This window comes from Scylla paramamosain, chromosome 10, assembly GCF_035594125.1.
Source record: "Scylla paramamosain isolate STU-SP2022 chromosome 10, ASM3559412v1, whole genome shotgun sequence".
NCBI classification, from domain to species: domain Eukaryota; kingdom Metazoa; phylum Arthropoda; class Malacostraca; order Decapoda; family Portunidae; genus Scylla; species Scylla paramamosain.
The window spans coordinates 8,907,501-8,923,520 of record NC_087160.1 but is presented as its reverse complement, the minus strand read 5'-3'; the positions used below and the strand labels follow the sequence as shown (position 1 = coordinate 8,923,520).

General features: G+C 35.5%; 1 protein-coding gene across 2 annotated transcripts in view; it reads right to left on the bottom strand.

Annotated features, from left to right (window-relative positions):
• LOC135104204 (protein lin-10-like) overlaps positions 1-16,020 on the bottom strand; it is a 185,787-nt gene that overhangs the window by 33,558 nt on the left and 136,209 nt on the right. Inside the window, exons 5-7 of one of the 2 annotated variants that reach the window (XM_064011320.1) lie at positions 12,295-12,437; positions 7,336-8,370; positions 3,582-3,587 (exon numbers count right to left, since the gene is read on the bottom strand). In XM_064011320.1, coding sequence (XP_063867390.1) covers positions 3,582-3,587; positions 7,336-8,370; positions 12,295-12,437 — 1,184 coding nt within the window. The remainder of the gene's footprint in view (positions 1-3,581; positions 3,588-7,335; positions 8,371-12,294; positions 12,438-16,020) is intronic. The other variant, XM_064011319.1, reaches the window with a different exon arrangement.

Below are 16,020 nucleotides of genomic sequence, written 5' to 3'. Positions count from 1 at the left end.
TTATAAACATGAATGTTAAAAGTTTCTACCTCAAAGTTGACAATATTCATTCAAATAAAAACTACTATGAAGAAAACAAATGAGAAGAGTTTTGTATTTAGCACAGAAAATAAACAAAACACATGAAAAGCTAAGTTCATCTGTATAATCACTAGAATACCAGTTAACTATTTCGACAACTGAGTAACCAAATGTGAAATCAGCAATGAGAGGAAGGGAGCACTAGTAGGTGCTAAAGAAGGAAAAATAAATATCTTTATTTGCTGAGGAAGAAGTGATATGTCATGATGAATGGCAACATAGGGCTGAGTAAGTGACTCCATTATAAAGTTCTTTCTCCTGACTACTTGCATGCATACTTTATAAAATGATAATGAAACCTACATTTTATAAGCAATAACAGAAAATCATAACAAATTTACACACACACACACACACACACACACACACACACACACGAAGTACTATTGGTTGGTGACTTACACACACACACACACGAAGTACTATTGGTTGGTGACTTCAATTGCAAAGAAATAAATTGGGAAACATTCAAGGCAGGAGGAAATGAGACTGCATGGAGAGAAAGATTTCTGAAGCTGACTATGGAAACCACAATGATGCAATGGGTGACTGAAAATACGAGATATAGGGGAGATGACGTACCAACAAGACTTGACCTAATATTAACAAAAGGAATCGACCTAACTAAAGAATTAAGATATGTGTGCCCCATGGGAAAAGTGACCTTGTAATAATAGAAATAAAGACTGATAATGATGTCAGTGAAGAGGATGAATCATGCAAAGAAAACAGGAGAAACTATGGGAAAGTGAATACAAGTGATCTTAAGAGATTCTATGAAGAAATGGACTGGGGAAAGCTGAAAAGAGCAAATGATGTGCAAGATAAGTATGACATTTTTATGGAACTATATGAGACAGGAGTGAATGAATATGTCCACTATACAAACCTAAAGAAAAAGGAAAACAGGTGTGGTTCAGTGCAAGATATGTATGAGCAAAGGAAAAAAGACAAAGCATGGATAAAAATGAAAAGAAATCAAAACCAAAAAAATAAAGAAGACTAAGATAGCAAGAAATGAATATGTGAAAATTGAGAGAGAGAAAGAGAAGAGATGTGAAAAAGATATAGCTAAAAAGTGCAAGGATGAACCAAAACTACAGATTCATAAATGAAAAATTTAAACTAAAATAAAAACTAGAAAGGTTGAAGGATGGAAATGAAACATATGAAGACCCAAAAGACATGAGTGAATTGCTAAAACAAAAAGTTCCATCAAGTTTTCACAGTAGAATCAGAATTCAAAGAACCACAAGATGAGAAGACAAAAAAGCAAATATGGGAAATTACAGTAATCTAAGAGGTTTATAAAATGATGGAGGAACTGGAAGAGAGAAAAGCAACAGGACCAGACGGAGTATCAGGTTTCATTTTAAAAGAGTGCAGGAAACAGTTCACTGAACCAGTATATGACACAATAAAGTGCTCATTATCAAATGGAAGAATGCCTAAAGAATGGAAGAGAGCATAGTGCCAGTTTATAAAAATGGAAAGAAAGAACCAATAAATTATAGACCAGTATCAATCACCAGCATAGTTTGTAAGATCTGTGAAAAGTGATAAAGAAACAGTGGACAAAATTTCTATAAAAACGTGATATGATATCAGAAAAAAAGTGTGGTTTTAGACAAAAATGATCATGTGTAACAAATTTGATGAGCTCCTGTTTGAGAGTGACTGATGCAATATAAGAGAGGGATGGATGGGTAGACTGTATTTAGATCTAAAAAATGCTTTTAACAAAGTTCCCCACAACAGGCTACTATGGAAGCCAGAAAATGTAGGAGGATTAAATGGAAAAATAATAAACTGGATGGAAAGTTTCATAAAGGGAAGAGAAATGAGAATGGTAGTAAAAGATGTAAAATTGAAATGGAGAAAAGTAGATAGTGGAGTACCACAAGGATCAGTGCTGGCACCAATACTTTTCCTGATTTACATAAATGATATGCCTGAAAGAGTAAAGAGTTTATTTGCAGATGATACAAAATTACAAAGACATAAGAAGTAATAAAGATTGTGAAATTCTACAAGAGGATATGAATATAATCCAGGATTGGAGCAAAAGATGGGAGATGAAATTTAATGTGAGAAAATGTCATTTAATAGAAATGAGAAAAAGTGAAAAGAAATCAAAATGGGAAATGAAGAAATGATAAAAGTACAAGAAGAGAAAGATCTGGGAGTGATAATACGGGATAGTCAACAGTCGAAGAAGCACATAGAAAAGATATTCAGAGATGCATATAGAATGGTGAGAAATATTGAAACAGCATTCCATTATATAGATAAAAATATGATGATAAAGATAATTACTACTATGAATAGGCCAAATATGGAATATATTGAATCAGTGTGGTCTCCCCACAAAAAAAAAAAAAGATATAAAGGATGGCAATGAAGATAGTTCCAGAACTGGAAGAATTAACATATAAAGACAGGTTAAAGGAAATGAATCTGCAACATTGGAACAAAGAAGAGAAAGAGGAGATGTAATACTGATATATGAATTGTGGAATAGAGTGGAAAAAATTGATAATGAGAAACTACTGCTAAGAGAAGTAGAAAATACCAGATACACATGAAGCCACAACAAAAAAACTAAGAAAAGGAAGATGCTTGAATAACATAAAGAAACATAGTTTCCCACAGAGAAATATAGAAGTATGGAACAAGCTAAGTGCGGTTGTGGTATCAGCAACAAGTGTGCTAAGGAAAAATTAGACAAGTATAGATGTGGAGATGGGACCACATGAGCATAGCTCAGGCCTTGTAAATTACAACTAGGTAAACACACACACACACACACACACACATATATATATATATATATATATATATATATATATATATATATATATATATATATATATATATATATATATATATATATATATATATATATATATATATATATATATATATATATATATATATATATATATATATATATATATATATATATATATGCAAGGCATAATCATGATGTGCTATGTCTTTGTGCATGTGCTAAATAGTTAAATACATAATTAATATCTATATTTTATGAAAGATAAAATAAAACATAGGTAGTATATGGAAGACTAATCAGTATCAAGTAGAAACTACTGTGCTGAAGTGAACTTTATGATAAAGATAAAAAAAGAAAAGTGTGGTGTATATATATATATATATATATATATATATATATATATATATATATATATATATATATATATATATATATATATATATATATATATATATATATATATATATATATATATATATATATATATATATATATATATATATATATATATATATATATATATATATATATATATATATATATATATATATATATATATATATTAGAAATATCATACAGAAATGCACAAATTTACACTTACATTAATGCAAAACACATGTAACAGAGTTATGCAGATACAACAGAAAAGATATACTCATTCATTATACACCTAACAAAGGCATTCTAAATGCTACTAACAGCCACTTACCAATGCCTACACCGCAGCAGCCAAGGGAGGAACAAATACAAGGTTAGTGCATTTAAGAACATTAATTAATTTTACATACTTATCAGCTAATCTACAGGTCATCACACTTAATTTATCACTGAGAAGTAAACATTTCTTGTGCATTTTATCTTTGACATTTTCTTTATCAAATTTACTCTCAGTGCTGAGGGCTTCAGTTTCTATTCTACTTCAAAATAGCATTAAGGCTGAGCATTTAGGATTAATAGATACGTTTATGTTGAACTTAACTGACACAAAAACAGCTAATAAAAATAGAGGGCAACACTGAAAAGCACGCTCCACAGAATGGCTGAAGAGCAAGTACCACTGCACTGACAGCCTTGGTGAGGCATCTGTGTCCTTCTGGCTGGAGGTTGTGGATAAAGGTGGGGTTCACCTCAAACAACAACTGAATTGTACACAATTTACTTGAGAGATATACATTTATACATGTGTGTGTATGTGATTATATATATATATATATATATATATATATATATATATATATATATATATATATATATATATATATATATATGGATACACCAGATTTCCTTCTTCATTTATTGCAACATTTGACCTTCACAGAAAGCATCATCAAACTAAAAAAAAAAGTACAAAGACAGAAAAATCATAATAAAATATCACACTAGGGACACAGATTAAACACACAACAGCAACCGAAAGGTACAGGCAGGCAAGCACTAACAAAAAAGAATGTGACATAATAACCTATCAGCTGCAGCTTATATATGAAAGAAAAAATCAAGCAAAATAGAGGTATAAAGCTTTGGACAAACCTTGTGTGCTCACTTTTGGTGTAGTGAGGACTGACAAAGGGTGATGGTATGAGAACTAGGTTTGTTATGAACCTGGATCCCCAAAGCTCTGAGCAGAGTTTATAAAAGATGTAATTGTGATGAAGACAGTTGGTTATTCAATTAAGTTTTCAGGTGTTCAATGTAAATAGCTTCTAATATTTTAGTGTCTGTATGTGCGTCACTTTTATGTAATGTACTAAAATCCTTCTCCGAAAACGGATGATCATGTGTGTATGTGTGTGTGAATGTGTTCTTATTGCTGAAAAAGAGGGATGAGCTGACTGCTTCTGTTTATATACTGAAATACCTTTATGTTCACTGATAATGTGTGTGTTAGATTCCTTTTGGTTTCTCCAATATATTGAGTCTTGCAACTCGAATCTAACACAGAATCAGTGAACATAAAGGTATTTCAATATGTACACAAACAGTTAGCTCACCTCCTTTTCCAGCAATAAGAACACATTCACACACACATAATCACCCATTTTCAGAAGGATTTTAGTATACTGCATAAAGCTGATGCACATACAGATGCTATTTACATTAAACACCTGAAACCTGAATGAAATAACCAACTGTCATCATCACAACTATATCTTTCATACACTCTGCTTGGAGCTTTTGGGATCCGGGTTTGCAACTAATCTAGTTCTCACACCACCACTCTGTCAGTCCTCACCACACCACACGCGAGAGCACATAAGGTTTGTCCATAGCTTTATACCTTTATTTTATTTATTTATTTATTTTTATTTTTTTTTGTCATGTACGAGTATAAGCTGTCAATAAGTTATTGTTACATTGTTTTTTGTTAATGCTTGTCTGCCTGTCCCTTTCAGTTGCTGCTGTGTTTTTAATCTGTGTCCATAGTGTGATATTTTATTATGATTTTTCTGTCTTTGTACTTATTTTTATCAAATTTTTCAGTTTGATGATGCCTTGTGTGAAGTTGAGACATTGCAATAAATGAAGAAGGAAGTCTGGTGTGTCCCTGCTTACCTCAGCTATAACTTGGAACCTTGTTCAAATATATATATATATATATATATATATATATATATATATATATATATATATATATATATATATGTGTGTGTGTGTGTGTGTGTGTGTGTGTGTGTGTGTGTGTGTGTGTGTGTGTGTGTGTGTGTGTGTGTGTGTGTGTGTGTGTGTGTGTGTGTGTGTGTGTGTGTGTGTGTGTGTGTGTGTGTGTGTGTGTGTGTGTGTGTGTTTATGTGTGTGTTTTAGCATCCTCAAAAATATTCATGACAGTTGATTTTCTCTTTTTTAATTTAAGTTTTTATGTTTGTAGAGAGCAAAAATAAAACAGCTAACTATATTTTCCTTTTCCTATGGAGGAGTGACTAATGGGGGGGGGTTCATAGCTACAGTACATACTGCTTTTCCACTAATGAGCACAACAACTGCCAGACCATGGTATGCAAGGGCTTAGCTCTTCCACACTTACTACCAGCCAGTATCCTGCCTCCAACAGTTTTCACAGCAGTGTTATGTAACAACTTATTACTAAACTTTACCTTATAATATTGCAGGAGAGTTTGTGTTCTTACCATAATCTATCAAGCAAATGACTATTTATATTTAAAATTTTATCATATGAATGAGGAATAGACATACAATTGATATGTATATTATTAATACTTTTGTTTTCTAAAAGAACTTGGGTACTAGCCAGTAGATGTTATACATAGTGCAGATATTGAGCAACTCTTTGTCTTTCATAAGGTGTAGCATGAAAGTGAAGATAAATATTCTACATTTGCTAATGCAACAGAGTGAGCAACTTTAAACAAACACATACTTATAAATTTGTATAGTGCATGTCAGACTATTGACAGTGCCTGATATATCATCATATTCAACATTCAAATGTATTTACTGCAGAGAAAGAAAAAAAAAAAAAAAAAAAAAAAAAATAATAATAAATAAATATGACATATTGACATTTCTACTATTTAAATAGTACTTATAAGAAAAATCTTTAAGAAGTATCTCTCTCACTCCATTGGTTTTCCTAAAGAAACTTATGATGTGATGTAAGGTAGTAGTATAGCTACATCCATTGAATGACAATGTTGTGGCAGGAATGAAAAATAATGCCTAGTACTTTTATGAAAATCCTTCACTGTGAAGTGAGCTGTGAAATGAATCAAGAAATTTTTCTTTCAAACAATCTAGAAAACTTTTAAGAAAATTCCTAAACTTCACTATAATGAAAAGCACAATATCCTCAAACTTTTAAAAAATTTTCTATGGAGGTGAAAGTGAACTGTGTTGTTACACTTGCAGAGGGCAAGGATGAAAAGATAATGAATGTTACACAAAACCAAAATCTTATTTTTTTTAAGTGATAGCCATTTTATGTCAAATAATTGCCCACAGTATTTATTTGGTAGTAACACAAATAATGTTCTTTTTTATTCCATCATGGTAACCAAAGAAAATATATAAGAATGCAACTGTCTGCACTCTAGCTGAAGATGCACCTGTGGGGACTGGTGCTTCTTTCATCCTCACAAGTCCTTGTCAGTAGTCAAGTCAGCCTTTCATCACTATAACATGTGCTCATTAAGATTTCTGCATCTATTCATGTTAAATATTTATGCACCACTATCAATACTTTACATCAGGTATAAACAAGATGTATGTACTGATATAAAAATATTGATTCCTTTGGTTATTTTATCTATGAAGTTATTTTATAATCAGTACTTAATGCTTTTTATTTAATAATATTTTGTGAGGATCTACTCCCACTTTTGTACATTTGAAGTGTTATGTATAAAAGGGCTCAGTGTCATAGGCGTGCCTTTCTTAATGTACATCTGGATGATAATTAATGGATTATTTATGATCCAGTCTCGTCACTATGACCAGATGTGACCCACCTTCAGATGAGACACGGCTTCCATAACCATATCCTTCTTGGGCCGCTTGCAGGCAGTCTTCCGAGCCGGCGCTTTACCTGACTCTTCAGCAACATCCACTGAGCCCACCAGTCGCAGGTGGAACACCGTCCCAGCTGGCCCCAGCCCTGGTCCCCCACCCTCCTCTGACACCCAATCTAAACTCCCTCCACCTCCATCAACCTCCAGCGACTCATTGCCATCCTGCTGGGCTACACCACTGGTGGTGGGCAGGACTGTCAGCACCTCGATGCACTGATCTTCACTGTCCACGCTACTATGTTTGTCACCTCCTTCATCTTCATCTTCCTCTTCCTCCTCCTCTTCTTGTTCCTCTTCATCATCATCATCATCATCGTCGTCGTCATCATCATCATCATCATCATCATCATCTTCATTCTCATCATTTTCAGTTCTCTTTATTTGCTGTTCCTCTCTGCATTCCTCTTCACCTTCACCTTCATTCTCTCCCTCATCTTCGTATTCAGCATCTATCTCACCTACATTTGTAGGTACTTCCATTATTTCTGCAGCAATAACGCGACTCTCTGGATTCCTAACAGGTTCTTCAAGAACACCAGGTGGGAGGGGAGCCACTATGGGTATATTAGGATGAACCGCTAAGTTGACTTGGCCCACATAAGAGGAGGTAAGGACACCCTGGCTTAACCGGTGTCCAGGCTTCCACACCTTCCCATGCTGAGATGGGGCTTCTGAAGGGACACTGGAGATATCTCGTCCCTGGGAAGGTGAGGCATTAGCTTTTACTTGTTCATGTGCCAAGGGTGAAGATAAGGACTTGGATGTGATCACTGCTGCCATGGGAGGGTTTAAGTTCTGAGGGGAGTTGTTTCTTGATAAAAAGTCCTTCAGTGAATCAGATTCTCCTGATGTAAGACATGAGGCAGGAGATTGATGGGAGAGAGGAGAGTGCTTAGGGCTTGGGGAGTGTGGGGGGCCTGGGAGGAGTTCTGGACCGTTACTTTCTGCCAGCGCTTCCTTATCATCATCTGCATCCTGACAGGGGAATGTTGTTTTGGTTGGTTCTATAGCTACAGCAACACTTTAAGATGTGAAGATCATCACTGAGAAAGGCTGAGAGGTAGCTTTAGGGGTAAAGTAATTCTTAGCATATTGAAAACATGAAATATGTTTGTTAGAATGTTTACGACAGGATGAGTAGATTTTGCAAGAGTTATTATTGTATCTACTGTTAAGGAGGAGGTGACTGGGGACTTCTGTTTATCTCTTAAAACACAATGGGACAGTTGAAATTAAAAAATGCTATGAAAGCAAGGCAAAATAAAATAAATAACTAAAAATACATTAACAAGATGCAGACCTTCATTATCACTGGCAACTTCATAATAAAAGCCACTGGCTTATGAGAACGAATTGATGGCTGTTAGCCAGGTGGAACACACTGTCTGGAGGGAGAACAAGCTGCCCTCTGGTCAAGCTGGTCACGAAGACACTTGCAGCAAATGACACACATGCAGCGACGGTAGCCAGCACCAAACTAAAGATTTTGGGAATGACAAGAAAATTACTATGAAAACTGTTGTCTTGGATGATAATGACAATGCAAGAAAATGATCAGAGAACAATAACCAACCAAAACATACATTAACACTGCCTGGTAAGCAGAATAAATGAATAAGAAAAACACTGGTATAGTTTCTTACTGTGACCACTGTGTTACTCATCTCATATATAAAACATATTCCAGATAACTTGAATCATAACCACAGACATTTCATTTACTTGGATCTGGTAAATGATGTCAAATCAGAATAGTAAATACTTTCTAACTGTCACCACCTTTGCATGCGAAAATGTCCCCATCGTTTGAACAGTCCATGCTCATTAATAGCAGAAATAACTCCCTAAAAATGGATACTATAACGATATTCTCTTAGGCACGAATTCACAGAACTACCGTACCCCCAAACCAGCAGCATACTATGAAATAGTACAATTACTTAATTTTAAGTTTACCCATTATCTTGAAATGTTTTTTTATCCTTGTGTGTGAAGATTATATATATATATATATATATATATATATATATATATATATATATATATATATATATATATATATATATATATATATATATATATATATATATATATATATATATATACTTAGACATACACACACACACACACACAATTATATATATATATATATATATATATATATATATATATATATATATATATATATATATATATATATATATATATATATATATATATATCTCATGGACCATTTAAATTTTTTTTAAGTACATTATGGAAAGCCTCATTAAAATAATAAAAATACATGGAATGCATCATTGAAAAAAAAACAAAAAAACTAGTATCAATAATGAAAGCTTGCGTTACTCTAGAGCTCAATGTAACTTCTAATGAAGCAGTGTACGTGTATGTACAAGGTGTCCACAGAGGGCACATGAGGAGGTCCACCCAAGATGGGCCATGCAGGACAACACACCAGGATGACACAAGGCACATCTCGGTCTCCCTATAAGATGCATGTATTGTGGGGTTTAATCTTAACCCATTCAGAGAGGAAAGAGGTATGGGAAGACATACAGACTGCAACTAAATAGTATACTTTTCCAGCACGAGGCGGAAATGGACGCATCTGTACAAAAATAGAATAAATAAATAAAAAATAATTAATTAATCAATTAATTAACAAAAAAAAAAAAGAAAAGAAAAAAAAAATATAAATAAATAAATAAATAAATAAATAAATTATATATATATATATATATATATATATATATATATATATATATATATATATATATATATATATATATATATATATATATATATATATATATATATATATATATATATATATATATATATATATACTTAAAAAATAATAATTCAGAGACTGAGTGGTACAGATTCAATGCAGCTCACTGTGGCTGCAGAGAGAGAGAGAGAGAGAGAGAGAGAGAGAGAGAGAGAGAGAGAGAGAGAGAGAGAGAGAGAGAGAGAGAGAGAGAGAGAGAATCCATACCATGATGTCTTTATTTTATTTTACTCTTTTTTGTCTAAGGTAGTAATGTTTTATATATTTATATAATTTCCTTTACCTCTCAACATTAATATAAAATTCAACTGTGCCAAGGGATTTTAGTTTCCCATTGGTCACACACTGAAGCGAGCAACCCTGTCTGCTTGGCTTGTGGCAGGTAGGATTCCGTTGAACTTGTCAAATTCATCTGATTAAGATATGGTTCAATGACGAGTGTACTCAAAGAAGACCGAAACATCTTGGGGAAAATGATCTATATCATAATACATATCTACCGAAAAAGATGCAGGTTCAAGGGCAAGCAAATGGAGTTTAGACCACGCATTACTTGTCAAAACCTGATACGTGCATTGCAAGTCTGTAATCTGACAAAAGTCCTGATACTAAAATTCCGTCAAAAACCCAATTCCAAGATATTATCTAACTGAACTAGTGGATTAAACTCCATTGAACAGCAAGAAAGCACACTTTAGCTTGTAAGCGGATACAAGCTTGGACATATATGCAGATCAATGAGCAAAGACATTAACGCGACAGTGAAAAGATCAACGAAAACCATGACGATGAACTACACAGTCATAATATGAAGTAATTTCCTCCATCCTTCCTTTGGTGCCTATGGGATCTTGCTAATACCATTCCGTTTCCATTGTTATTACTATTATTACTATAATCTTACGTCATTAATGTGGAACGAAAACAGCAGGTAATTGGCTGCACGACTGGTAAACTAGTAATTGTCTTATCAGCCTTAGTCAAACTGAGAATATTGTATACATTAGTACTGGAGTCAAACTTCAAACAGCTTTAGTCATCAGTCCGCCGATCACACGCTGGAAGGTGGTAGCTCTTTATGCGTGGTAAGTGGTCTGGCTTCCCTGTCTTTACTATTAAAGCATACTTTGTAATTTAAATATCCTACCGTACCTATTGTAAGTGACTATTTATTAAGCAGAAATCTCGTAAAAGTAATTATGCATATACAAAAGCTACAAATGCTAGTAATGAGGGAAAAAAAAAAAAAAAAACAGGCATATTTCCTCCCCGCACACCTTTCCAACATGCGGCAAGAGCGCCGCTCTGGCTCCTCCTCACTGTATGACTTGCACATTACTGTTCATTAACACACACACACACACACACACACTACACCAGAAACACTGGTGAGCTGTCCCGCAGTGAGCAGCTTATCGTCAGTACCACAGCAGTAACTCTAGACATACTTGTGCATGCAGACACTAACATTAATTATTTCTACTAGAACAAAAATCTATGTAATGCTTCAGGCTAATAAGGTAAAAGAAAAAAGTCATGCAATGCGTCAGCCGCTACGCCAGAGCAGCAGGCGGGTAGTCCGCAACGCTCTGCTCCACTAAACTATAAAGAATTCTGCTACGAGGCAAATATGCTAAGTCTAAGTATGCTTCGTGAGCTTTTATTTGGTAACAATGACTGATTTTTTTTCTGCGGGACTTATGTCCATACTATTCTGATCTTAGCTTTCCATACTATACGTACTTTGTCATAAGTCCTTGTTGGTTTGAGAGAGAGAGAGAGAGAGAGAGAGAGAGAGAGAGAGAGAGAGAGAGAGAGAGAGAGATTCGTATGAAGCTCCTAATCACGTTTCGGAGCTGCGGCTCGTAAGCTTCGCTTTCTTGGAGTCACCTTGTGATTTTCCTTGAGTCAAAATTCTTACTTAGCTCAATGTCCTTAATGGTTAATGCTAGGTATAGCAAATCACATGGAAAATGCATTGGTTGATCTACGAGCAAAGTCTGCGTATAAAGCAGCATCCTGACACGTCATCTGTACAGTGAACACGTACACCCTAGACAAGGCAGCGTCCACTTACCTTCACACCTTATTCCCGCCACACCTACCTTGATGCGTGACACAGCCTCCTCTGCCTGCATCATGCGTGTGGTCTTGGTGGGCTGTCCCTCAGAGACCAGCTGCGTGGAGCCCAAGTAACGAGCGCGGAACAACACGCCTTCGATCAGCACTGCAGGTTCGTGAATCATCACTGTAGGCAAAATAAATGAAAATGGCTGTAAAAGTAACTCCTTAACCGAGGATCTTGCGCCTATATGAACGCTGACGCACACAAACCCCCCTAGGAAACGTCCAGTGGTGGTAAATCATTAGACTGGTGACCAGGTTACACACAGGCATGTGGAGGAATTAATGACCATGGATGATTAAACAAATTTTATAACATATCATATATCCTATATTCCACCGTTGTTCTGTGATCTCTACTGATACCAACTGCGTTGAAGAATCATGGGTGGCGCACCTTTTACAACTTATTGAGATGATTACGACGAGTGGTTTGTAAAAAAAAAAGGTCAACACAGCGCTTCATTCCTGAATACATAACAATTCTTAATGAAAACTCTTTTCATGAAGTAAATTATTATTATTATTATTATTATTATTATTATTATCATCATTATTATCAATATCATCATCATCATCATCATTTTCTTATACTACTACTAGTTATTATTATTATTATTATCATCATCATCATCATTACTACTACTACTACTACTACTACTACTACTACTACTACTACTACCACTACTACTGCTGCTGTATTTGTTGTTGTTATTATTGTTATTATTATTATCACTAGTAATATTTCATTATCACTATTATTGTTATTATTATTATCATTATTATTATTATTATTATTATTATTATTATCATCATCAAAGTCATAAGAACTTCATTGCTTATGTAAGGAAAGCTACACTGGTAAAGTCACATCCGCAATTCTCTATCAGGCAAGACAGACACACTGTACAAAGGGTGTGGTTACTGATACTCTGATATTCATGAAAATGAAATTACCAATTTTTGTTATGACATTTACTCACTTTCGCCTAGTACGAACACATTTTAACAAAGCTGTTTAAAGGTAGAATAAAACAAAACAAAACATGCTGTTCCCGCCGTCGGCTCGTCACTCACGTGGGGCAAGATAGACAGACATGCAGTCGGTCGGTCCAGCATCACTATCATGCAGTCTGGGTTAATACTACACATCCTCAGGCTGGGATAGGGTTCTTCAGTAACATTTGGTCTTTGTTTATATATTTTATAGTTATTCCTCAGGAAGGAAGAAAAACGAGTATCTAGAATAATCAGACAACATCTATATAAATTACGAGCTAATAATACGTCAACACGTAAGGTTATTCTGATGGAAAATATTCAGGAACATAGGATAATAGTTCATGGAAATTGCAATGCTAGTATCTGAAATGGAATCTTTGTATGTGTCAGGTGGATAAGAAGAAACGAGCAGGGAATAATCATGCTCACAACGATCTCAGCTTAACTTAAGATGCATGTCAAGCTGGACGCGGCGAGCGGGCAGCGTGCTTCCTCTGTACTGCTGCCTTCACACATTTTTTCTTTTCTTATCGTGTGAAGGAGATCGGCCAAGGACACAAGAAATGAGAAAAAAATCTGCCAAGTTGCCTGTCTCCCCCCAAAAAATAAAACAAGAATATATTTCCAAAACGATGGTCAATTGAATTCCAAATATGTCCAATACTTTTCTCGTGAAACTATTCAAGTCATGGGAAGAAGAAAAACTTGAACAGGTAGAGAGCTCCACAGTTTTCCAGTGAAAGGCATGAAACAGTGAAAATACTTATTGACTCCTCCAATACTGAGATGGAAAACATAGGGGTGAGAATAAATAGTCCTGTGCAGCGAGGCCGCAGAAAGGGGAGGCATGCAGTCAGCAAGTTAAGAAGAACAGTAACCATGAAAATAATCAGAAAAAATAGCAAGAGATGCAACACTGCGGCGGAATGTGAGAAACTAAAGACAGTAAGTTAAGGAGGGGAGTTGATGAGGCGAAAAGCTTTTGACTCCATCCTGCCGCGTGAGTGGAGGCCCTATATATGGGAGCCGTATTCCATACAAAGACAGGTAAGGCCTCTGTAAAGAGTTAGCATCTCTGAAGATGAAAGAAAAAATGGCAGAGGCGACACAACACCTAACTTCAAAAAGATGAGATGTTAAACTTCCTGTCGATATTCTTAGTAAAGGACAGTCAAATTATGAACAATGTCAGGAAGGGGAATAGTTGAGTGCCATTGAAGAAGTGATAGTTGTCTGGAAAAAATAGTGTCGAGTAGATAAATCAGCAAACTGAGCTTTAGAGGCATTGAACAACACAGGGTTTGTTCCGCTCCCACTCAAAAATTACAGAACGGTAAGAATTGTTGTGTGACTTCTTTGCGTGAATTATTTATTTAATTCCTGTTAAGATGGGGGTCTGAAAACTGAGGTTGAGACGCAAAGTAGAATCATCAGCACTAAGCTTGGCAGATATTCATAAATAAAAGAAAGAGTACGTGATAAGGCAGTGCCTTTAAAAACAAGACTGTTAATAGGTGGCCTAAACGCCAAAACCTAAGCGCGGATCGCGTATTCATGAAAGGAAAAGAAAATACAAACAATAAATATGACAATGGATTTTCAATTAGATTAGGGAGAGAGAGAAAAAAACAAAAACAAAAAAAAACAAGAGTGAGCTTTGAAGGTGTTGTTTGTAATGAGGGTTGGCCGTCCCGTGTGAGTGCACTGCAGACAGTCACAGGCGCGGGCAGGCGGGGAATGAACAATGAGGTTAGCCAAGAAAATTCATGAGAATGTGTACTGACAAACACACTGAAACACTCACTACACAGGTATACCGAATCATGCTTCAGGTTATGCACAATGAATCAGTGCTCGGTACGGCAGACTAATCTACCGTACAGGAAATCATACATCGCCAATCACTAAATTAAGGGATACAGGTATGGAATAACAAAATACTAATGCACACGGTCAACACCCAGGCAGGAGGGAGCGGCGGCCCCGCGCTTCGCCGGGCCGCCTATATCATGCACCGACACACTGGGGACTCACCCGCGTGGGGGGGCGGGGCGTCAAGGGAGGAGATCGACCACCACCATGAGCAAATGGGGAGGGAAGGGGTGCTTCAGTTAGTGAAAGACATTTATTAATAGGCCCAATCACTCAGCAGGACCAACCGTCGTCTTATTCTCATTAGTAGTGCATCCCCCTACACAACCCTGCCTCGTCCCACCTTCCCTGACCTGCCCTGTTTTGTCCTGCGTCCAGCTGGTTCGCACACCAAGGACAAGATACCTTATTTAGGGCACGCCGACTTCACTAACACAGAAAACCTTTTGTGTGTGTGTGTGTGTGTGTGTGTGTCCATGGATGGGGAAAGGAGCTGGCCAGTGTCAGAGGGGTAGGAAGCAGCGCAGGTTCGTGCTGGAACGAGTACATACAATATACGTATATGTAACTACTATCCTATACTCGTAGTACCTATTCATTATTTATTAGGGGAGTATGGAATAAAGCTTCAGCAGGGAACTGTAATGATTTATATTCTTCATAATAGATTTTTCAAGAACAAGTAGTGTAGTATTTTATTATGTGTGCGTTACACTATTGTAAACTGAATATTTCAGTGTAATGTTCGTATAAGATATAGCATGGAATGAAAAAGCATTACTTTAATTTTGTATGCTAATGAAACAAAAAAAAAAAAAAAAAAAAATGCCTCA